At 36.4% G+C, this 25706-nt stretch overlaps 1 protein-coding gene across 2 annotated transcripts in view; it reads right to left on the reverse strand.

The window, feature by feature from the left end:
• Nucleotides 1-218: 218 nt before the first annotated feature.
• The window catches only part of RERG (RAS like estrogen regulated growth inhibitor), a 106868-nt gene continuing 81380 nt past the window's right edge, over nt 219-25706 (reverse strand). For both annotated transcript variants that reach the window (XM_060026128.1, XM_060026127.1), the window contains exons 3-5: nt 12170-12226; nt 3504-3577; nt 219-1958 (exon numbers count right to left, since the gene is read on the reverse strand). In XM_060026128.1, the coding sequence (XP_059882111.1) occupies nt 1551-1958; nt 3504-3577; nt 12170-12226 (539 nt within the window). In that variant the 3' untranslated portion in view covers nt 219-1550. The remainder of the gene's footprint in view (nt 1959-3503; nt 3578-12169; nt 12227-25706) is intronic.

A 25706-nucleotide genomic window follows, 5' to 3' on the forward strand; every position in this document is an offset into this window, starting at 1 on the left:
GTAGCTATTAATATATTCAAGTGGTTCCAATTTCCTGACCCACCTCCACAGGACCTTCACAAGAACGGAGCTGTTTAGGTGCTTCTTTTCTATATCACATTCACTGATTCAGCTGATTCCTCAGCTCTGCAACCCAACAATCTCTTGAAGTCTCTCCTAAAACTACAAACTTTTTATGTTATCACAAGAAAGACTGCCTGAAGGTGACAGAATGTGAAAGTTATGCTTTTTATTATATTCACGTAAAATAGTCAGTTACACTGAGTTGTCCAAATGCATTGGTGAATTAAAGCCTCCAACTCTTACAAAGTTTTATACATATATCTATGCATTTATAAATACACACATATGTAAAAGATATATATTTTCTTCTAAAATAAAGTGCCCAAGTCTTGATATGTGGGGGCATAATAGGGAAAAAAGAATCATAAAGCTTTACCAATTATAGACTGTACTTTCTCAATATAAGAATCTGTTTTATACGCGTTTATTCAGGTATAGGGAACTCTAATCACTCATTCTTTTCTGAATTCTCCTAAGTGAATTAATTTATCTGCAATATTAGAAGCCACATAGCCAACTTAATGAATCAGAGGCTGGTTCTTCTTACTGTGCCTGCCACAGCGTGGGCTCCCCAACGGAAGGGTAGTTAAGCCTCATTCTTAATTTTCCTGTTGTTTTGAATGTTGTCTTTCTTCTAAGATGATAAGCAGAGAGAGAAATGAACCAGACACCTCTAATTCCAAATCCTCTATTAGCATTCAATAAAGTCAGGGCTTGGTGAAAAGATTCCTTTCGTCTTTACATCGCCCTGGGCTTGGTGAGAAATGGTCCAGGAGGATTTGAATTGAGGGGTCCTGCTGCCTTTGTTATAATTAAATCTTGTTGGAGCCACAGAAGAAGAATTAGGGTGCAATGATCAATAGATCAAGGAGAGAACCAACTCAAATTGAAATCAAACTCTATGACAATGGAAAACTTTGTGAGAGCATGTTTGAATTTAAGAACAAAACAAGGGTTAAAGAAAAACTAGATGATTTAAGATAATTCAGAAAAATCCTCACTTCAAATAGAAACTAAGGCTCTATTCCCTGGTCCAACATCTTAGGTACTCTTCCTGTGTTTTCACTGTATTTTCTATTATCTTAGACTTATAGGGTGATCATTTGTAGACTTTGACAAGGAATGGAATTTAAAAATGCCTCTGAAAAGACTTCCACCTATCGAAGCAAGGTGAAGATGCCTAAAAATAGCTTAATATGAACACAGCCATTGCAGAATCTGGTGATTGCATGTTCAAACTGCAAAAGAGCATATTTTATTCAAGCAGGCAAAAGAGAGATTGTCAGCACTGAAATTGCATTAAAACACTCTATAACTTCCCAACATATGGGAGGCTGGGACCAGTGGGAAGCCCAGATGTTTCCCAGAGTCAGAACAAGGAATGGAGTATTTTCTTTTATTTGGGGGGAGAAAAAGGGAAAAAGGGCAAGAAAGTGTTTCCATTTACCCAACCCACCTGAGCAGGGCCTTCACAGGAACAGAGCTGCCTAACTGCTGATTTTGGTGAGCATCTTGTTAATGGCTTGCTTGACGTGCGTGGTGGAGCTGCGTCGCCTCGTCTTGCCCTGGACCATCCTCCGGCGACGTACCTCTCTACACAGCTCGTAGAATATCTCGGTGATGTTCCCTTCCCCGGTACAGGCAGAACACTCATAAAAAGCACATGCCAATTCTGTGGCCAGCTTCTCCCCTTCTTCTGTACTAACCTGTCTGGAGTGGTCCAAGTCAGCTTTGTTTCCAACCAAGATGAGAGTCACATTCTTGGGCTTTTTGATCTCATCCAGGATGTTCTTAAGTGGCAGCACTTCCTCAAAACTTCCTCGGTCAGTAACGTCATAGACCAGCACAAAGCCTTCCCCCCATCGCATGTGTCCTTCCCTCTGAATGGTGTCTTCCTGTTGGCAAGGAAAATACGGCAGTCGGGAGACCTGGCAGTAATTGCCATGTATAGATGCTGCAGATGCTAACGGTGATCCCTTAATGACTATTCCTTATGTTCAGTGTCATTAAAATTTCTTGGTAGTCTGCCTGAACAAGCTGACCTTCTCAATCAGTTTGGAGTAGAAGCATTACTTAGGGAACTAAACATTTTCTAACTGCATAGAACCTAACTTTCGGCTTCTGGTTTTTTCTTGCCACATCATTAAGTGTGTAATCCCAAGAACTACAAAGAAATTATACTCTTAGTTGAGCATATTGCCTCTGAGACTTTTCATCACAAATAAAGAATTGGCCAATAGGTAACAGACAAGTAGACCTTATCCCATCCTTTGAGATCAGAATTAGAGGCATGGCATAGTGAAGTGGTTTTTAATTTTTTTTTTTTAATTTTTTTCTCTCTTCAGATTAGATTAGCCCCCAGGACAGAAAAACAGTGAAAACTTGTATAGAGAGGCAAACTCAAAGCCTGGGGATTTTGGCTTCTTTTTCTATCTCAACACCCTCCAAATATTATGCAGTCTCAATAATGACAGAACCTCATTTGCAGTGATTCTCAAAGTGGGTGATCCCTGCTTCCTCAGAAGGCAGCATGTGTGATTTGAAAATGCATTGCCTTTATAGGCTCAAATGATTTCTGCAGGCAAGTATTTCCCTGCTGCCTCTCTTTAGAATCAGTGCTGGAAGGTGAGAACATATATAGGGAGCAGGTAGTGATGAGAAGGAAAACTGTATAATTAGCTGCAAGTATATTTCTTGGATTAAATACTTTAATTCAAGTCTTCTTGGGATCCCAAGTAACTGAAAAGCATCATGAAATCCTTCAGCTGCCTAACTCTCATTCTTAGTGGTCATGCCTAATCTTGGGAACCAAACCTACCTATGAACTTGTTTATAATTTCAGAACGACTGGCTACAAAACAAATTTATATTAGTTTCCTTTTAAAATAAGTTACTATTGTTCAATGATGTGGCTCAAATTTTCAATCGGATGTGGTGAGGTCTGAAAAGAATATTACAGAAGGGATTCTGAAAATGAAGTATTCCAAAAAAAGATTCTAAGGTCATATAAGTTTAGAATATAATACATAGTACATTTCTTAAAGATTCACCCTATACATAAGCATATTAAGGCTCTGAGAACTTCTCCAGTAATGATATCTGTTTAACTTTATCACAGCATTCCGATGGGAGTTTTGGGAGATCTCTCCAACTCCCCAAAATATAGGTGGGCAATTCTATTCTAGATGATATTATGTGAATGTTATGATATTTTCAAAACCCCTTTGGAATACTGGGTAATTTACATAAGGATGCATTTGCAAATAAGTTAATACTGTTGCAAATAAGTTAATATTGTATTTAAAATAACTAGATAATTAAATTTAAAAAGTCTTTAGGCATCATTAGTTAATTATAGGAAAGTATCTTAATTTTGTTCATATTATGCACATCTCATTTTTATTTGATCCAGAAAATACTTTAGCTTATTCCTCATTCACCTGGCCAGCAGTATCTAGTATCTCCATGGTGACAACTTCATCATCAATGGTTGCTTGGTGTCGGTAGGTTGATTCTGAGGAAAGGTGAAAAAGAAGGGGAAAAGGTAAATAAGTGCATGATTTAATTTGATGCTTAGAATTACCAATTATTCACAGGAGTATGTCTGTTTTTATAGCATAAGGGAATGTGCATCCCAGGAAGTCTTTGCCTCTTATTTTATTCTCCTACGAGGCCAGCTTCCTGATGCTCTCTTCCTTCTAGAATGAGGCCTCTACATCCTAAAATGAGAACGTGATTCCCACAAGTGCATTCTACCTTCATACTCCTAAAACTCCAGTTTCTGGAATCATGTTAATTCCTGTTCCAGACAAGATGGCATATAGACAGAAGCTGTTCATTTCTATCTAGACCTCAACCCTAGGAATGTAATGAACATTAGAGGGAAGTGGATGGCTATCCATGTAAAAAATGACTGTGTAAAGCTATGAGGGACCCTTGGGGCAGTAGAAGGTGGTTGGACCCCAGTGACTGGGGGTTGGTGAGGAACAGTTACCCAACATGGAGGAGGGCTGGGCAGCATGGAGGGGAGAGGGAACAAAGCAGAGTTCATGTTGCCTCTTCAAGGTAGAAAAATGGCAGCAGTTCAATACCAGCCGGAGGCTGGTAGGATGATATCAGAGTAGTCCCCAAGCTCTGCTGGAGTCAGGTGAAGTTAGCAGGGCCAAGGGCACCAGGTGGCTGAGTGTGCCCCTGAACGTGAAATGGAAACCAGAAGTTAAAATGGTGCTGCTCTATATGAAAACTAGAACAATTGTCATAAAGCACTCAATAAATGATTAAGTTGATGAAGTTCAGGTTGACGAACTCTCCCTGAAAGCACTAGTAAATGATAAGAAGGCAAATGTGAAAGTAAAATATAAGAGATATGGATAATAGAAATAGACATGTTATTTTCTACTATAAAATGAGCCTCAAAGAGAGAATAAAATCCATAGAAGAATGGAAAATATTTGAGGTTGTAGTGACTGAGAATTTCCTAGGATGAGAGGCATTGAACAACTTCATATCAAAAGGACTGACCTTATAGAGTGGATGAACAACAAGGTCCTACTGTATAGCACAGGGAACTATATTCAATATCCTGTGATAAACCGTAATGGAAAAGAATATGAAAAAGCATGTATATATTTATAATTGAATCACTTCACTGGACAGCAGAAATTAACACAATATTGTAAACCAACTATACTTCAATAAAATAAATTTTAAAAAAGAACTAACAGGACACACAAGGAAAAAAGTCCCATGTCTCAACCTGTTACAACAAAATGTAAGGATATCAATGACAAAGAGGAAAATTTTAAAGGATCTAAAGGAAAAAAGCACATGACCTACAAAAGCATGTGATTCAGATTGACCCTGGGCTTCTCATCAGCAAAACTGAATTCAGGATCCTAATGGAGTCAAGCAAAGCAATGAAACTACAACAAAAGCAATCCAGAATTACAGTTCTAGATAACAACAATATATCAGGTTGGAGGCGGGGGAAGAGACCAGAGGCAGGTTTGAGTGAGGTAATGTACTTGTCTTACTCCAAATGATGACATGACAAAAAAGAAGAACTGAAAAAAGTGAGCAAATTATTCAACTCAACTGTTAGAAGAGGAAAACAGAATAAATCCAAGAAGATATGAGGAAAGAAGTAAAAGAAAACATTAGATAACGTTGACAAAACCAAAGCACGGTGCTTGAAAAATTAAAAAAAAAAAAGGTGGGCGGAGGAAAGGTAAAAATCTGGCAATACTGACTAATAAATTAAGAGAGAAGGTGCGATCAAACAAAATTTAGCATAAAAAGGGGAAATAGTTACACATTCTGGTGAAATAGTAATAAAAATAAAATAATATTATGAACTGTATACCAAACAAATTTCAAACACTTGATACATTTTGTGAGAGAAAAAAATACACAGATTGTTGCAATGAGAAACAGAGCACAAGTAGATCAATAGTGGGTAAGGAAATTTAAATGCTGATTGTAGATTTCTCTTTGTCATAATGAAATAACTACACTCAATTGGCTTTATAGGAGGTTGCTATTAAACATTCAAGAAGCTGTTCCAGAAAAACAGAAAAAAAGACTAGCTACCCATTACACAAACCCCAACAAGAAGTATTGCAAAAGTAATATGAAGAGAAAAGAGAAAAAATTGTAGCCTAATTTTATTCTTAAACATAGATTCAAAAATTCTCAATAAAATATTACCCAGTTGAATCCAACAGTGTAATAAGAAAAGTACATCATAAACTAGTAGAGTTTATTTCAGTAATGCAAAGTGTTTATAACTATTAGTGCAATTAACACATTAAAGGACTAAAGAAAAAAAACCACATGATTACCTCTATAGGTAGATCTACAGCATGATAAAATGTATATAAACTTAAAGTATATGCATATATAGAAAAGTACTTCTTTCAAAAAATATGTAATAGCTAGCACATACTGCTTATCATTTGAACACGAATGGTTCTAAACGCTTTACTTATGTTAACTCATTTACTCCTTACAAATATTTCATGCAGTATGTATTACTATCAGATCCATTTTATGTGAAGAAACTGAGGCACAACAACATTTAATAAGTTGCTGAAGGTGACACAGGTGTTAAGTGGTAGGTACAGTTGAGACTGGAACCCAGAAGATTGGCTTTAGGAGTTTAGGCTTTGAACCACTGTGCTAAGTAGCAACCGTATTAGATTATGTACCTATGGGAAAGAGGAGGGCAATGAAGGTCAGAAGAGGGGATGCAGGAGAAATAAAGTGAAATAATATAAAGGCTTCACATACACATGACATGGTGCCAGGAAAACAGCAGCATGATTAACTGAAGTATTAACTCAATTAACTCAATTATTTGCACTTCAAGTACCCAAATCACTAACCAAGCAACTAACTAAAACTTAGAAGTTTCTTTCTCATCAGGGTAGCCAGTAAACCAGTGTTTTTATTTCATTTCCTCTCTATCTGTCTCATGTTTCTGACTTTCATTTCTTCAGCTCATCAACTATTTTACAGTTCTTTTCTGACCACAGTTTTAAGTAACTTTGTTGTAAATCAAGTCTCCTACTCAAAATAGAAGCCACAGAAAGGAAACTTAACTAAGCAGCATAAGCTATAGCCAAGCTAGCCTTCGACCTGCCATCAGTCGTGTGTAATGATCATTGCCATAGGCATGGCCCATTGCGAATGTATTTTCTGAAAAATAAAATTTTAAAATGAAGTTTTGTTTTGTTTTTTTTAGACTCCACATACAAATGATAACCTGGCCATGGACATTTAGGGTGCTTCTATATTTTCGCTATTGTAAATAAATGTACAGTTCAGAGAATATAACCAATAGTTTATAATAACTTTCTATAGTGTGTAATCTATAAAAAATTGAATCACGATGTCGTACACCTGAAACTAATATACTATTGTGAATCACTATTCCTCCATTTTAAAAAATGAAAATGGGATTATGTTCAATAGATTTTAACAAGTGTATTTTACGTTACTGTCATTTTCCTATAATACGTAATCCCTATGTGGTATGTACAATGATTCTCAATTCTAGATCACTCCATCCCCCTACTCTTCTATGTTAAATGGGAGATTATTGTTTTGTCTAATTGAATGCTCTAAAATACCATTTACAGTAGCTACTCATCTAGAAGTTTTCTCTCAGTTATTTCCTTTTCATCTTCAGTGCTCCAGCCTGAAGAGGAGAGGCCAGAGGGCAGCACACAGCTAGGATCCATGCCCTTTTTGTTTCTCTCTCCACTGCTCTGCAGTGACCTTTGCACTGCCTTCCCTTTCAAAGGACTGGCATCAGCCCTGGAGCCTGGAAAACAAGAGTTCCGGGCTCTAGCCCATCTCTTTGCACCAAAAGTTGTCTGACAGGGACATTTTTCTCAGTTGCCCCCATGATAAATAGGATATGTATTTCAACCACAGAAGGTCACAGTAGGGGGGGGAATAAAATATAATGAAAATGGTATGAAGTTGTGCGATTCTTTGGCGGTTTGTTAACCGAAACAGAAACGTTGAAAGGCAGGAAATGAGGGAATGTTAGCCACAGACAGAGCAGCGGGTGGCAGCAGTGATTTCATCTAAGCTGAACACTGGTTTCATGCCATTTGAAGCATTTTTTTCTTTAAGCCCCTTCTCTCTCTCATTAGGAACCCATGTCTACATGTAAAACAGTGGAAACATTGCTTACAGAGGCAAAACCTTGTACATCGTGTGCTAGAATTATCCGAAGATAATTCTAAAAAATGTACTAAGTACTTTGGAGTGAAATTCTACTATTCATTCTAAAACATGAGAATAAATGTGTATGTGTTTGGAGGGTGGAAATACTTTTCTTTTTTTCATACTAACAGAGAATGATAATTTTTAGTCTCTTTTCTTGAGTGTTAGGGAGAATGATTGTTTAAGAGATACTTTGAAGTGAACCAAATATTGTATACTGTAAGGTCAATATTAGTTTCAAGATGGAATTAGGCATATTAAATATATATATATATATATATATATAAAACATATATCTGAAGTTCACTGTATATGAGAGATACATGATTTATAACCTATATTCATTACCATTTTATAAACAGAAGTATATTTTGTATACTAAAAGAAGCTGATGCTCAAAGGGATGTTTTGTGTGATTAATCCTTTCACTAATTTGGCTCTTCTGCAAATTTCAACATATTAATATGGACATTTGGCTAGTACAGTAACAATGACAGTAATGTTTATTTATGCTATAGTGGGAATTGTACTAACTGGAGTTCTATTGCGGTCTAACCACAGACTAGCCACGTAATCTTGGATAAATTTACTTCTTTGGACTTGCTTCCTTATTTGCCAAATGACGATCTCAAAGTTCCTTGCTGTGCCAACATTAAATAGTTCTGTGAGTTGTCTGAGCACCTCTGCTTTAGTATCCAGTTGAGAGCATTTGTTCCGGGTTTGTCTCTCTCTTAGAATGAGCCTTTCCAAGCAGAGGGAATTGTAACGCAGGCAGGAAGAGCCAATCTCAAAATCAAAGTGTCAGTGTGTCCAATATGTCTCCCACTTCCTACCCTCACTCTTGTCTGAGCCTTTACTAACCAAGTAGAAACCATAATCCATTCAAACACAGGGTAGGGTGCCTCCTGGGTAGTAGCAGCCTCTCTCTCTCTCCAACTGCCCCCAACAAGCGTAAGTACACGTACACACACAACTGTACACGATCTAAGCCTTTGTCCGTGTTCTCTACCATGATCAGCATTTTCTGAAGGTAATATGACTCTCAGAGGTAGAGATTCAGTTCTTTTTTTGGAATCTAATCAGAACACAGCAGCTGTGCTGCACCCAGAACACTGCTGCCACCTCCATCCATCAGGGGTTTTTCCTGGCTAGGTGGTCCAAGTCCCAAATCCTGTAGGCTCCAGTGGTGGTTTTCGAATGCAATTCACAGACCAGCTCTGGCCTCTGACAAAGATTTCACTGGTCTGTGGTGAAATGAGAAAAATTTAAGGAAAACTAAAATTGTCCAATGTAAGGGATTGAATTTTTTCTTAGATTATATCCTTCAAAACACTTGGAGGCTAATAATATTTCCTTCTTTTATGAAATGTATGTGCCACCCGAATGTTTAATTTTCCCTCAGCCTCCGTCCCTAACTGGAATTCCTGTGATAGTTCCTCTCCTTAAAAAAAAATATCTAAATTTTGGGAATCACTTGCTGTTTTCTTTATAGAATTATCTGAAGCAAGAATTATCTGTAGCAAGCATTTTCTTTATAGAATTAGCTCAGAGCAATAGATATTCCTGTGTTGTTAACATGTTGAGTGGTGTTCATCATCTTCAGCGTCTCATGGAGCAATAATTCTGTTACAGGTTGAAAAAAGGCCCATGTTTTGGAGGAAGGCTGTGCATTCAGAATTCAAAACTGTCCTTTGCAAATATGCCGTTTTACTTTCTAGGTAGCTTTCCCTTTGGGTGGTGTTTTTGAAACTCTATAATAATAGTATGGAGTTACATACAGGAAATGCTTGGTTCATCTTGAATCAGATGGATTGGAAACTCCTGTAGGCCAGAACATTAGTGACTTCTAGTACATGAGTGTACACACACACACACACACACACACACACACACACACACACATCCAGTTTCCAGGGTGACTGAATGAAAGCCTCACCTGGGAGTGAGTCATCTATCTGATACTCCTGAAGTCAGATGAGCACTCTTGTTGCCTAGCAACTGCAATCCTTTTGGAGCAGCACGGTACAAGGTCACTCAATAAAATTTCATTCTTCGTTTTTTTTTTTGCGCTACGCGGGCCTCTCACTGTTGTGGCCTCACCCGTTGAGGAGCACAGGCTCCGGAAGCGCAGGCTCAGCGGCCATGGCTCACGGGCCCAGCCGCTCCGCGGCGTGTGGGACCCTCCCGGACCGGGGCGCGAACCCGTATCCCCTGCATCGGCAGGCGGACTCAACCACTGCGCCACCAGGGAAGCCCAAATTTCATTATTCTTAGTGAAGGAAGCCCGAGCTACAGATAACTGATGCAGGAGATTTCTATTAATAGCTGTCGTTTTTCAGAAGGAATAAAACCAAAGGGAAAATGGTTCACCCAAGACTAATTCAAAAGGAACATTAGTTACTAGAACGTATTCAGAGAGAGCTCAGAAATTTTATGAGATCATTTTTTAGAAGCTTCATCTTTCATTGAGATGTACTGGTACAGCTAAATAAAATTAGTATTTTTCTATTAAACTCCCATAAATTATCAAGATTCTCAGGGACTATAATCTTTATAAAACTTAGATAAGTAATAAAAATATAAGAGGAGAGTAAGCATTTACTTAGGTGGGGCAAACAATAGATAATGAATGATTTTTTCAAACCAAGTGCATTTTTAGATCCACATATATCATCTTAAGATTAGATTGTGGCTATATTAAAACATGTCAAAAATTATTGATGTTGAAAAACATTTTATTTAAAAGCAGAAACAGAGATGATTAATGAATGTAGAGACATGCTGTTCTCTTAGATTAAAAGATTAAATATCTTAAAGCTGTGAATCTTCTCAAAGTAATTTATAGTTTTAATGCAATTCCAATAAAAATTATGTCATGTTATGATAGAGTTTTAAAAATTGACCTGGAAGAATAAACTAGAGATAGTAGCCAAGATAATTCTGTAAAAAAGTAAAGAAGGAAGGCTTTCTCTACTGGGTTTCAACATGTTCTCAGGAACATACAATTATCAAAAGAGTGTGGTACTGGCATTGGATGTGAAAAGCAAATCTAGAACTGCAACCTCACATGCATGATCCCATGTATGAAAAAAAGGCAGCATTGGAAGCAGTGGGGAAAGGTGGGGATGGTTCAATAAATAATAGGAAGACGGTCAACTATTTGGAAAAGATGTTGGGTCTTTACCTTTTACTTCTCAGTAAAATAAATTCTATAGATTAAAAAGTTAAAGATTAGATAAAATATAAGATCACTGTCTATTCCCTTCCCTGTTCAGTTTCCCTTTGTAATGCTTATCACTATTTGACATGTATATATTTGTTTTTTGACTCTTCTCTCTTCATTAGACCGTAAGTTCAACCAAAGCCCATGTTTTCTCCGTCTGCCTATTGATTTATCCTCAGCACCTAGAATCATCATAGGAGGCATTTAATACATACTTGTCAGATGAATGAGTGAAAGCAATGAAAGGAGGCACAAGGGGAAAGAAAGCCCCCTTTTAAACTGAATGTGTGTAACCTTGTAGTGATAAACACGAAAACAAAAAACAAACCAGGAATCACCTTGCCCCACTTCATCATTCTGAGTAAGGCCAGCTCGGTCTGGGACACTGTGCCTGGTAATGAAATGATGTATGCCTCTCTCCATATGGATTTCAAAGACATTGACCTTTACAAAACCAGCGGAGGTCCCGAAGCATAACAAACAAAAACTCAAAGGCTTAATTCAGAGTCAAATCGAAGCTTATTTGGAACCCATGGATTTTCAGTGTTATTCTGAAGATGAGAACGAAATAGATTACGAATAAGTACTCTGCTTTGGACTATGAAAAATACATGTGCTGAATACCTCATCCATGAACACTACTGCTACTTTCAAGATCCAGAGATATCAATTTTTGCTGCTTTTTAATTTTTTAAATAGGCTTAAATCAGATTCATTGGAGAGAGGAGGGGGAGAAACATAGTTTATTTATACATTTTCCCAAAATGAGCATTCACAAGTTTTATATTACTGTTATCCTCTCCTCCCCATGCCATTCTCTCCCACACCCAATTAGCCACGACCGCTGCATCCTCTTTCTCCCACTAGAATGATGCTACGTTTACTGATGGAAGAGCATCAAGTTGTACCCATTTCCTCCTTGTCTCTGGTTTGACCTGATTTCATTCTATGCATTAAAATTCCACAGGGTTCTAAGCACAGATGGCATGCAACGGACATCCATCTTCTTACAGGGCTTCTTCGCGTGATTTGATACAGCACTTCCCAAATAGCTGCAAGATGCTTCAAAATGTTGCAACAGAAAATGTCATTCTCTCTTGTGGGTCAAAACTTTGATCAGAGAGAAGGATGAAACAAAATTTGACCTACCGAGGGTGGGATCATATTCCCAGATGAACCGTTTGGTCAGAAATCTCACTACAAGAGCTGTGGAAAAAAAGAACAACATTTCAATCAAATTTGTTAATTTTCTTATAGTTCTTACCCTCATCAGGAAAGAGAAATAGCCCATACAACTATATGTGTTTTATGTTTCCTGGGCATATAAACCCAATATAAACCCGATATATCGATTTATGTTTATTCAGATATTTTAAAAATTTCATATTGTGGCCTAAAAATTGGTGTCATGTTTTAATGGTTTGTTGTGCATTAATGAACATCTTAGATTTGTTCCTTTAGTCACAGAGTTAAAAACATCACAATGTGAAAATGCGCACATATACAGTTTTTAGCAAAACAATGAATGTAGCCATAAAGCATTACAATATGGATGTCTAAAGTTTGAATACTGATAATGATTGATAAAGACCAGTTAAAATGTGATAATTTTTACTGTAATGAAAAGATATTTGTATTATAAAAAATACTCCAAATTACAGATTTTATTAGTGAATCACTAAAGCTTCTCAAAAGTAAGGCCAATGAAGTACTTACTGTCAGGATCTGGAACTATGCTATTCACTTCACTTGCATGATCTCCTCGACCAGCGCTTCACCCCTGAGAGGCAGGTACTAGGATTGACCCCAATTTTCAGATAAGGAAACTGAGGCTCTGAGAGGTTAACTCATTTAACTAAGCTCACCTAGCTAGTTAGTAGCTGAGTCAGGATGTGAATTCAAGAGGCTGTTTCCGAAACCTGTAATTTCTCCATTGTCTAAACTGAATTTAAGGCCAAGGCCATCTGGCTAATATTTAACTAGAAGGTGAGTCAGAGAAAGAGCGATGCTTGAGAGAGGTGGATTCTATTGTCCTTAAAAAACCGATGGGACACATGCTGAACATTTTCTTATTCTTGTATTATAGTTGAAAACAATGGTTTTTAATCTTAAAAAAAACTTTTTTTGGAGGAGAGTATCACAGACAGTTTAAAAATAGAATGTAAGCTTTGGACCCTTTCCCTGGAAAAATGTATATACACACAGTCTAGTATATAATTTCAGCAGGCTCACCAGCCCTTTGAATACCCTTGATGGTCTTTCTGGGATCCCACTGGCCTTAACTAAAGAATCAATGTCTACTGTATTTTATCATTTAAAAATGTCTATTATGGTAGTTTTACTGAAATGCCCTTTATGTAGTAGTCTATAAAGATAATCCTTGGAGAAACAAGACTATTTAGTTGAAAGTCACTGTCAGTCTCTCCTTTGTCCGTTGCCTCTGTTAAGATCAACAGGGTATATACCCTCCCAGCGCAGTGGTTTATATGAGAGATCCCAGTGCAAATTGCAATGAAAACCTCATAAAACAGACTACAAGTAAACGTGCCTTGGCTGGAGACTGAAAGCAGCAATGTTCTTTCTAATTACAGAGTGTGAGGCCGAATTTGAGCCAAAATATTTGCAGTGCCTAAAGTAGCAAGGCCACTGACCCTATAATACTTCCCACAGTGAGTGTACGTGTGGTTTGATCTTCAACTTGCAGAGTCTGTCACTGTCCACTCTCTTGAGACTGTCTGTTTTTTTTTCATGTAAGAAACTGTAAGCCCTAGACAGATATTCTTCTGTTTTTCAATTGTCAGTGTTAGTCAACATAACTGCTTACAGTATTCAAAGAGTTTCACATTTTGTCAGAACATGGAGTTTTAACTCAAAAGGTTGTGACCTAGAAAAATTCATTTATCTGGCATCTTCAAGCCATGAGCTATTAAAATTAACAAAATTTTTTACATAACTGAAGTTTGAAGTACCCCAGTTCCCAGACCATTTAAATTTAATCATTTCTCAAAGAAATCTTTATTAAATGTTTTAGACAGGCCATTGCCTTTCAAAACCAAGTATACCGAGTAGAACTAAATCACTCTTAAACGTTTGGATCTTAGTTAAGAATCTTGATTAGTGCCCTGTGTAGTTATGTGGCGATACTTTTAGAAGCTGTAGAGTCATTGAGGCAAAACAATTCTAAAGCGCTAGGGCTTTTGCGTATTTTTAATTTTTGGTTATATAAATATAATTTTTCATATACACGCATATATAATATTTTCCTCCCTGAAATACCATGGCTTTCTCTCTCTTTTTTTTTTTTTTTTTTTTGCGGTACGCGGGCCTGTCACTGTTGTGACCTCTCCCGTTGCGGAGCACAGGCTCCGGACGCGCAGGCTCAGCGGCCATGGCTCACGGGCCCAGCCGCTCTGCGGCATGTGGGATCTTCCCGGACCGGGGCACGAACCCGCATCCCCTGCATCGGCAGGCGGACTCTCAACCACTGCGCCACCAGGAAAGCCCCATGGCTTTATCTTTTTGCCACGGTTTCCGAGACTACCTCTAATAACCTATCTATAAATGTACTTTGTTACTTTTATTATTCCAAAGATGGATAAGCCGTATTAACAAGCTTGTTAGAATTTTGCCTAATATTGGAGTAAATTAGTTTTGGGGTTTGGTTTTAAACAATTTGTTCCAAGAATATAAAAATGATTCTGGTGCACCTTTGAGTTATCATTTTGTTGTTGATAACGTCGTTCCTGCTGACTCCTGGGTTTTGGGCTTAGTTTCAGATTGTCACCTTGCAATGGGCAGTGCTGCTCGGCTTAATCAATGAAATCAATCTACACATTTTTAAAGGGATCTACATCTTTATGTCATGGTTATTTTAACAAAAGAATCCTACATTTAAAAAAAATTCAATCTACTTCAAATGCAGTAAAAATCATCAAAAGCCATTTTGAAAAATGGACATGTCATATATTCATTTTTTGAAAACATGTTTTGATCTCTCACAGATTATTCATGGAAAAGACAAATGCATTTTATATATTATTAAGTTTTCAATAATATAATAATGTAAAATTATTAGTCAAAAGAATGAAAATAATTTTACATCTTTGGAAATGATATCTGCTAAAGGCTTTATTGTTATTTCAATTGTCTGAGGTGCGTAAGTGACATTCACCATTTATTGATGCAATTACAAAACTTCACCAGTATTATTTCATCCCTAGTTTTATTATAATTTTATTACGAAATATAATTTTCATATGGGATATATCTTACCAAGTCTCACCTCCTCCACCACGACTACTCTCATCACATGGTTTTACCTCTTAACGCTAATACAATTGCTTTCTCAGTGGTGTCCCTATTTTAACTGCACCCCCCAGTACTCCCTTACACTACTCTCCACACAGCAGCCAATGATTCCGTTAAAACTTGAACGAACTCTCACATCTTTTCCCCAAACGCTCGCTGACCTCATCTCATTGAATAAGTATTTTTTGAGTGACTTCTCTGTGCCAGGTTCTGTTTTAGGTGTTTGCAATAATCCAGTAAACAATTGAGACAAAGATCTCTGAACTTACCAAGCTTATATTCTTCTAGGAGGAGACAGATTAAAAAATAAAAATAATAAATAAATTACAATAGTCTGTTAGAGGTGTTAAGTGCTATCAGATAAAATAGGAAGAGCAAGGTAAGGGGGATTCAGCATTGGGAGATGAGGGTGTGAGAGTTATTATTTAAGATTGGGTGACCAGGGTAATTCTTGATGTGACCAGGGTAATTTTTGATGAGAAGGTGATAGAAGAAAGAGATGAGGGAAGATATGTGGGGGGAACAGTGCTTCAGGAAGAGGGAACAGCCAGTGCAAAGGCCCTACAGCAGGAATGTGTGCTTGATATGCTCAAGGAATATTAAGCAAGCCAGTATGGCTAAAGCAGAATGAGCAATAATAAGTATAGTAGTTGATTAGGTTATTTCCTGTCTGTCATGATTATCAGTGTAAGCTAGTTTCCAACAAAACGGAAAATTCACTAAGTAGAACTTAATCGAAAGAAATATTATTAAAAGCGACATCAAGATAATAAATAAATAGGATAAAATTCTGTTTATAAGCAAGAGTTAGATGGGAAAGTTTCTATATTAAAATAGCCATACTATTTCTAAAGGTTAACAAGATTGGGATAGTTTTTCAAAATAATTGCTGATGTCATTATCACGATGAGGCAGACATCTGAAGTACCAGCTTTAATGACTAGAATGATATTTTTAAATGAAAATTGATTGGATGTAATCTGTGCAATAAACCAACTTTTAGAAAGAAACGAACTTTTCAAGGTAAATGAAAACTAACACACATGATATTCTTATACTTTAAAAAAATTTAAGAGATAAATTCAAGAGAGATTCAGACAGAACTTTCAAAGGTTACTTTTTAGACTCATATTCTTAAAAAAATCCTATTATGTATGTCATTATTTTTCACTTATACAATCATGAAACAACTTGATTAACAATCTGTATAATACAACTGTGTTGTAAGGTACTTAAGCATATGAGACCTCCTAAATATTTGTGATCATTGTCTTTTCTCTAGGTCTCTTAAAGATGTATCCTTATTATTAAAAATCTAGCCTTTTTGTCTGAAAGGAACTTTTATCTCTTTACTGATGCATATTGAATGTGTTCTCAGTTAAAGCAGTTTCCAATTACCTGTCCTTTCCAAACTCTGGCTTTCTCATCTATAATATGTGGATAGCAATATCACCTTGTGGCTCATAGTTGATTCTTTTGCTTCTCCGGGATCCTCATATACCTCTGCAACATGAATTTCAATCATTTCCCATAGCACTCCTTACATCACCCCACCAGACTGATTGTACTCCTTACTAACATCACGCATATTCATCTCTTAATGCCTCTAATCACATTGTTACTGCTGCCTTGAAAGTCCTTATCTAACTAATAAAATCCTAATCATCCTTCAAAATCTAGTTCAAATATAACCTCCTTTATGAAACCTTTCCTTTCTTTCTGTATCAGTTAGCAATTGCCATGTAACAAATACAACCCCAAACTCAGTAGCATACAACAATAAGCATTTATTATGGGAAAATTATCATGTGCTTATAGAATCGTGGTCAGTTGATTATCTTGGGAAAAAATCCAGCTGAAAAGTGTTTAAAATAGTTAGGTCAGAATTTTTAGGATAGGAAAAGAATTTCTGCTTCAATTGAGAGTACTTCAAGGAACATTAACTTTCACCTGCCCATTTTGACTAACTTTTGAACTTGCCTTTGATCCTGGTAACACACCCAGTGAAAACCCTTAACTTCATATTGTGCTAAGATGGTGCTCATTATCTCCTACATTCATATCATAATGAAAAGTTATTATGAATATGTATTAAGTGATGTATATGGTTTTTATTCGGTAACCTGCAGGACTTTCATACAAAATATATTTATTTTTAAATTGTAGGACCAGGTAACTTTTAAATACTTTTAAATGACCTTCCACAAGAGTCTATTAAATTTAGAGCAATTATTTCACGAAGAGTTTTAATTATGCTGTGAAAAACAAACAAAAACTTTTGTTATAGGAAAAGAAAGCAGATATGGATAATACTAGCATAATCAGAGTCCATTCTGGGTTGTAAGTGTATTTACTGCCCATTATCTGAATTATTTTTCCTATTTTTTTACAACCAAACTTCTCAATGTTTAATACACATAAAAACCATGAAAAAACATTATAATAAACTTACACAGTATCCCATTTGTGAAACTTCTCAAAATTATGATGCATAGAAGATAGAATGTCTCTCTTTTCCTCTTCTTCCCGTTTCTACTTCATTACACTACTTACACTGTAACTACTTGGCCAGCAAAAAATGTGAAACAATGGTATACATTACCAAGCTTAAATGGGTGGCAAGAGTCAACACTAAATTGCTTTCAGTTTGAATTTCATGAGTGATAGGGAAAATGTCACAATAAGTAAAATATGTGAAAAATCATGAAAAAGAGAAAGAGGAAAGAGTTTAATACCACTGGGAATGGTTTCCTCACTTCACTAAGCACAGCCTCAATTTAAACAATATCATAAAAATTATAATGGGAAAACAGTAAGAAAAAAATAGTGCAGTGTTTTCGGTATTGTTATCCACCTTCCTTTATTGAGTGTGTGCTATCAGATCAGGTGCTGTGCTGTATCTTTACATGTATATGTTTACTCTTCATTGCCCCATAGCATGGAATATATGCATGTGATTATGTATATGGATACACATATTATAGGTATGTGTGTACCTCAAGGAAGAAATTGAGGCTCAGATTATTTACATTTCTTCCTGAAATATGTGCCCACTTGTCTGACACCAGTGTGTCACCCTCTCTCATTTAGTGGAAGCCCCTCTTTTTACAGATGAGGAATTTGCCACTAGAAAGCTGACAAGTCTTATTGGTGTACTCCTCTATTGTTACTAGACTCTTAACTTGAAAAATTTCAGGGAGAAAGTTGTATGTACTTTAGAAACAGGGTCTATTTTGAAGAAAATATATTGTTTAGTCACCTAACACTGCTTTTGTGACCAAAAAAGGGATCAAAACCCTGGTGAAAATAAAGGCTTGAAATGTCTCTAGAAAAAAAGTGAGTTTCTAGACGCTTCTGAACACTCCTGGGCTTCTTTTCTTGCCTTCGTGTGGGGCACTGACCCTACTCCTTTCATTCTGTAATGCGTGGTGTACTAACACACAGGGAGAAAATGCAATCATCCTGATGGTATCATTTGGCTTCATCGGAACGTGGTTTGCTGTATGTTTCTTCAAGGTTGCTTTCAAGGTTAATAATTATTATTTTAAATACAATGCAGAGATCCTTACTCATTTTGAGTGTCCCATAAATAATTTCAGGCTGATTTCTTTTTTAACTTTGCACCCTGGAAAGTCCAAAGAAGCTAAAAACTAGTCAGCATATTAAGTAGGTAACCCAGAATGGAACTAAATCAATGAAAGGGAAAAAGATGTATTTAGAAAGCAATAGACTCATAGATAATGTTACTATTCACCAGAGCATTTCTACTTGTGGTAACCAGTGAAGGATCACCTCCTCTTTCAAGTCTCCCCTGGCCTTCCCAAGCCGTTAATCACTCCCTATGTGATGTGAAATTGTCACTTGTTTCTTCTCTATTATAGAACGTGCACAGCTGCCTTGTAAATTATTCACTTATACTACCTTATGTGTTACAAATTGTGAGTGACCTGAGATCAGAGATTAAGCCTTGTTCACCTTTATCTCCCATGGCTGGCATACTGCCTGATACATGATATGTGCTCAATAAATATTTGAAGAAACCAATGAGGAAACAATTAAAATCTGGATAAATTATTTGGCCCCCGTATTACTACTGTACTCAGGTTGGTACTCTAGTGTGCTTTTATTATCTGAAAACATCTTCTTTCCAGCGGAACTTCCAGTGAATATATAGCACCACTTCTCAGGTTCAATGCCTACTTCAGATGTCTATTGAAAACCTGATTCATCAACCTACAGGACCCTCCAGGCCCCTTCTCTCGGGCCAGAGGAAACCACAGCCCCAGACCTCATACTACTATCAGCCCTAAGTTTAACTCCAAACCTTCAGTGTTCATAAGCGTCAGAGAAATAAAAATGAGCTTACTTACAGAAATAGAGCGAATTCTACCTTAGACCTGTGGAGATAGTTTATTGCTGAATACATTAATTTTGTAGAACTAAGTACCTATTTAATAACTATATGAGCTGTTGGATTAAAGTGTATATACTCTTAGAAAATACCATTAAGTAGATTTTAGTTATGATTTAAATAAAGACACTAATGGAACTTCTGGAATGCTAACTATCAAAAGGGTAGTTTGTATTGAATATTGACTACAAGCTTATTTATTTCTCATAAACACTCTCAAAAGTAGGAATTAATGTTCCTATTTTACACATAAGAAACCTGAACTGAAAAGTAAATAAACTTGTCTATTTTGCAGAGCAGTCAAGTGACAGAACTGATTGAACCCAGGTTTGTTGACTTTAAAATGCATGCTTTTTCTAATGTCCAATATTTACCACTATATTTTAATATTTCTGTGGATATGATTTAATTCTGAATGGTTGGAATTGTTTTCCCTATGAGCTTACATCTGACAAAGAGGCATGCTTTGAAGAGTGCATTTTTTCTTCATGACTAGATTTCTTCATCCTCAGTGGAGGGAATATCCATGACCAGAAACCATGGCAACACAGAAAGAGAATACGAATTTCAAGATGCAAGAAGGAAATTTTATATAAATAAGATTTTTGTTTTTCTCTTGAAAAGGTCTTTAAAAGATGGAGCAAAAGAAAAAAACAAGTGTGCAATGATACAGACATAAAGTAGTATATGATAAGCAACTGTTTTCTTACTAGTTTCCTCAGTCGTTAACACGTTCCTTCTTTCAACAACACAGAATAGAATGTCAGGAAACATTTTAGGCAGTGAAGAAGACAGCACAGAAAATAAGACACGGTTCCTATTTTCGAGGAGCTGAGAATGTGCACTTTTGCATGTTCCAGGAAAAATCAAAAGACATGTGGGTAATTTAGAATGTTGTCTAAGTCCTGTTATGATGCCTGGTAGAAGAAGGAAGGCCAGAGTGAGGTGAGTCTAACCGACTTAAGTGCCTCAAAGCGAGAAAACCTTGTGTTTTCCAGAAGAGAAAGTGTAATAGACAAAATCAGAGTCATATGTATAAAGTGTCAATCCTACGATTGCTTCTGTTCCATCTTTAGATGGATGGGGTTTGGCTAAAATATAAGAGGAAGTTCAGTTTTACCTTTTTCCTTCCCTCACCCTGACCTCAATCATCCTCCTGTCAAATCAAGCCTCCAGATAAAATTTCCCTATTCCCCGCCCCCTGGATCTGACACTTCTGGTCTTTTGTACTTTATTCCTGGGTCTCTCTTCAACCACCAAGCCCCAAGTTCATGTTCTTCCTTTTAGCAGGCTTCTCTTTCTCTGACTACACTAGCCTCCCCCAAGAAACTTGGGCCATTGTGCCTCAAATCAAGGACTGAACTATGGAAATCTCAGCACAAAGATTTGATCTAGAAGGACCTGTCGGGGACAGCACAGGTCTTTGAAGTTTGGGCTTAACAGCTGCAAATATGGCTGAAACCAAGAATGTGGCACTTTGGAATCTCAGGACCCCTAGTCGAAGCAGACTAAAAGCCCTTTCTTCACTGAAAGATTATGGAAATAGGCTGCCCTGGAAATGAGATGACAAAAAAAGCACCCGGAAATTGTGTGACTTGAAATGTCAGATCTTTTTTTTTTTAATTTTTAAAAATTTGATTGAAGTATAGTTGATTTATAATGGGCTAATTTTTGCTGCACAGCAAAGTGATTCAATTATACATATATATTCTTTTTCATCCTCTGAAATGTCAGATCTTAAGGAGAGGGGCTCAGAGCAAAGATGTGTGCACAGAAATCAGATTTCAGATTTACTGATATCTAAATTTAATATTTTCAAATGCTTCTTGTATGGCTCTCTCATTAAGTCTTTCTCTCCTCCCCACATATATGAGATTTACACACATTTATTTAATCATTAAATATTTATTTATCACTGTGCTAGACATGAAAGAAAGCAAGACAGAGGATTCCCTAAGCAAGATCTTTGCAATGACTTCATATTAGACCTAAATTATGAGCTAGGTCTTGGATGAGTTGAAATTGCTAACTTAGGGAGAGTACTGTAAGCAAAGAGCATCATGTTCAAAGGCCTCCCATGAGTCATGGGAGACCCTGGTTCATTTAGGAATCACAAGCGGTTCAGCGTAGGTTGAGTGGTGTGTGGATGGAGCTATGTAGGGGGTAGGTTGTGAGGTTCTTCACAGCCCAGACTATGAAGGAGCTTATATGTCACATTGACGAGCTTGGATTTTACAGTGAAATCTGTGGGCACACACAGGTTCTGAGTAGGGAGATGGCTCAATTTGAGCTGGCTACCTATGGAAATTGTTCACTGATTAGTTGTACAAAGTGTGAGAGAGGGATTGGTCTATATGGAATAAAAGTCTGAGTGATTCTCTGAGGCAGAATATAATGGAGAAATTAGTTAAGTGCAAGTGAGGTTGGATTGAACACGTTGAACATGAGACATTAATGAAAACATCCAGGTAGAGAAGTCTCATCTCTCCATCCATCCACCCATCCATCCATCTTCTATGCTTCTATTTATCTACCCATCTATCATACATTCAACATTTATTTATTAAATGCCTGTCATGTCCCAGTCACTGCTAAGCACTGTCCCATAGGCAGCTGACATCATAGCATGAAGCTGGAGAGAGTTGATAATTGCTAGAATGATACTTTCTAGTGATTGGCAAATGCAATGGGCATAGTTAAGATGCTCAATGTAGATAAAGAAAAGAGGTCTTAGCACAGAAGTGCTATCTATCTTCAATGTCATCTCATGGTGACTTCTCTTGATTCTTATGTTCTCCTCCTTCTCAACTCCTAAAATTTCTAGCTGAACTAAAAAATTTAACAGATCTAGTCAGGGGACAAAAATTTGTTCATATAGCCATAGTTTCTGAAGCAGTCCCATCCCCCATCCCCTACTCCCTGCTCTATTTCCTGTGATGGTCAAAATAAATTGACATAAAAAACATTTAAGCCCCATAAAAACATGGAGATTGAGCAATTTAATGGGAATTTTAAATTAATGCAGTATAAAAGTTGTTGCTTTATAATGCCAGAAGTTCAAATGAGATGTAAATTAGTTCCAGATGGGGGTCTAAGGATTGCTTTTAAGTTATTGTTTATTTAAGCCTGAACATTTTGACTTGTCCTGCATTCTGACAAAAATATCACTCTGAGAAAGAATTACAGAATTAAAGTCAGTTCTCTGTGCAGGAAATTTTTAAAGATCAATGGTGTAATCTCCAAGAATTATTAGGGAGATGCTTTTGTATCTGAAAACCTAGCCTTGGAGTCTAGCTTCAGTGCATTTCAAGTCTTGAAAATTGACTTACTTTGGTATGGAATGGTAAGGTAAGGATTTGGTACTGACAACAGTGCTTTAGGATGACAAATGAGAATGGGAAAAAAAGCAGGACCATGACTTATAATTCTTAACGTGTTTGATAGGGAGTAGAGATTTGAGAATGCTTGTAGAGTATGTAAAATCAAGAAAAAACTTTATATTAAATTAAAAATTAGCTTGTATGATTGAATAACAATAAATTTTCCAGAATTTAAATTGAAAGTAGAAACAAGAGAAATTAACTTTGAAATATGGTAATCAGCTGATTTGGCTTTGTCTCTTCATTTGTTTTTGAAGGTTAATGAGTCAAAAGCTATGGATTCTGTGCCCAGGAATTCGAACCAGTTTTATATAAGTTGGAAATTATTATTCATTTTAATCATAATTCATTTTAATTATAATTCAATTTAATTATAATTTAATTATAAGTGATCCTTAAGAAATAAATTACCAGATTTCCTAAGCCAGAGTTTAAATTTAATAATTTATAATTATTTTCATTAAAATAATATTTTATACCAAGCCATTATATTTAAGAAGAATTACCTGTCTTTTATTAAGTATTTTTCTAAATTTTTCAAGAGATTTGGATATAAAATTCTAATTTTTAATTTTTACTCTTTTTTGGAAGAGGAACGTGTATGGTGTTAATGTCTGAATTTCTTTTCCTATGCTTATATTACGAGAACACACAAGAAATTGGCAACTGGAAACATATGGAATTTGTTGGAGCATAAAACTGATTCAGAATGACTAAATATCCCAGACAAGCAGAGGAATATCTCATATGATCCCCACTGAATGCCTTCTTTTACAAAGAACCAAGGATCTTATAAGTTATTCCTCTCACACATGGCCTCTGCTCCAGACTCATTTTGGTTCCTGCCTATATGGGCACAAATGGATTTAAGAGGCTGTGTCTATGACTCTGGTCTTGAAGACTTACCTCTAGCAACTGGGTGTCTCCATTTGTAGCCCCATCACAACTCCTATTGCTATCTTCATAACCTCATAAGATAAAAACAAAACATGGAGCCTTAAAAAAGTCAGAGTTTGTATGGAGAACTAGAGCTTGGCAAAATAAGACTGTAAGTGAGAGGAATTGTCAGAGATTGGGTTGGAAAAGGGCCCACACTATGAACAACCTATAAGCCAAGCTAAGATATTTCTACTTATGCTTAAGATGATGAGAAGCCATTAAGGTATTATAAACACAAGATGACATGATCATCTTTTTGTTTTATAAAGGCCACTGCTATTTCAGTGCCAAGGTAAGGCTGGAGACAGGAGGACTAGTTAAGGAGCTATTCCAGTACTACAGAAGGAAAAATTCACTCCTACCCACCAGTAAATGTGTCAAGTCATAATTGGAATTATACAGTATATAGTCTTTTCAGTCTGACATCTTTCACTTAGCAATATGCATCTTAATTTCTTCCATGTCATGTCCTGCCTTGAGAACTTATTTCTATCTATTGCTGAATATTCCATTGTATGGGTATACTACAGTGTATCCAGTCACCAACTGAAGAACATCTTGGGTGCTTCCAATTTGGGGCAATTATGTTTTGGCCATAAATATTCACATGAAGGTATTTATGTAGACATAAGTTATCAGATAGTTTGGGTAAATATTTAGGAGCACAATTGCTGGATTATAGTAAGACTACATTTAGCTTTATAAGAAACGGCCAAACTGTTTTCCAAAGTGGCTGTACCATTTTGCATTCCCATCAGAAATGAACGACAGTTTCTGTTGCTATGTATCCTTGTCAGCATTTAGTATTGTCAATTTTCTTTTGATTTTTTTTTTTTTTTTTTTGGCCATCCTATTAAGTGGGCATTGTTATCTCACTGTCGTTTTCTTACAATTCTCTAATGACAGATAAGGTTGGGAATAATCTTTCATGTAATTGTTTCCTATCCATATATCTTCTTTGGTGAGGCATCTGTTCAGATCTTTTATCCCTTTGAAAAAAATAGACTTTATTTTTTAGAGCAGTTTTAGGTGTTCTGCCTTGCCATCCCACCCTCTCTCCTAACTCCTGGCTACCACTAATCTTTTTGTTGTCTCCATAGTTTTGCCTTTTCCCAGAATGTCATATAGTATGAGAGTTCCTGTTGCTGAACATCATTGCCAGCATTTGGTGTTGTCAGTGAGATTTTGGCCATTCTAATAGGTGTGAATGGTTTATCATTGTTGTTTTCATTTTCAAATCTGTAATGACATATGATGTGTAACATCTTTTTATATACTTATTTGGCTTCTGTGTTTTTTCTTTGGTGAGGTATCTTCAGATATTCTGACCATTTTTTAATTGTGTTGTTGTTTTATTTTTGAGTTTTAAGAGTTCTTTGTATATTCTGGATAGCAGTCCTTTATCAAAATATCCTTTGCAAATATTTTTGCTCAGGCTGTGCCTTGTCTTCTCATTCTCTTGAAAGTGTCCTTCACAGAGCAGAAGTTTTTAATTTAGAAGTTTTTAATGATTTTCATCAATCATTTCTTTCATGGATTGTGCCTTTGGTATTGTATCTAAAAAGTCATTGCTATACCCAACGTCACCTAGATTTTCTCCTATGATATATTCTAGGAGTTTTATAGTTTTTCATTTTATATTTAGGTC

Source organism: Delphinus delphis, chromosome 11, assembly GCF_949987515.2.
Source record: "Delphinus delphis chromosome 11, mDelDel1.2, whole genome shotgun sequence".
NCBI lineage: Eukaryota > Metazoa > Chordata > Mammalia > Artiodactyla > Delphinidae > Delphinus > Delphinus delphis.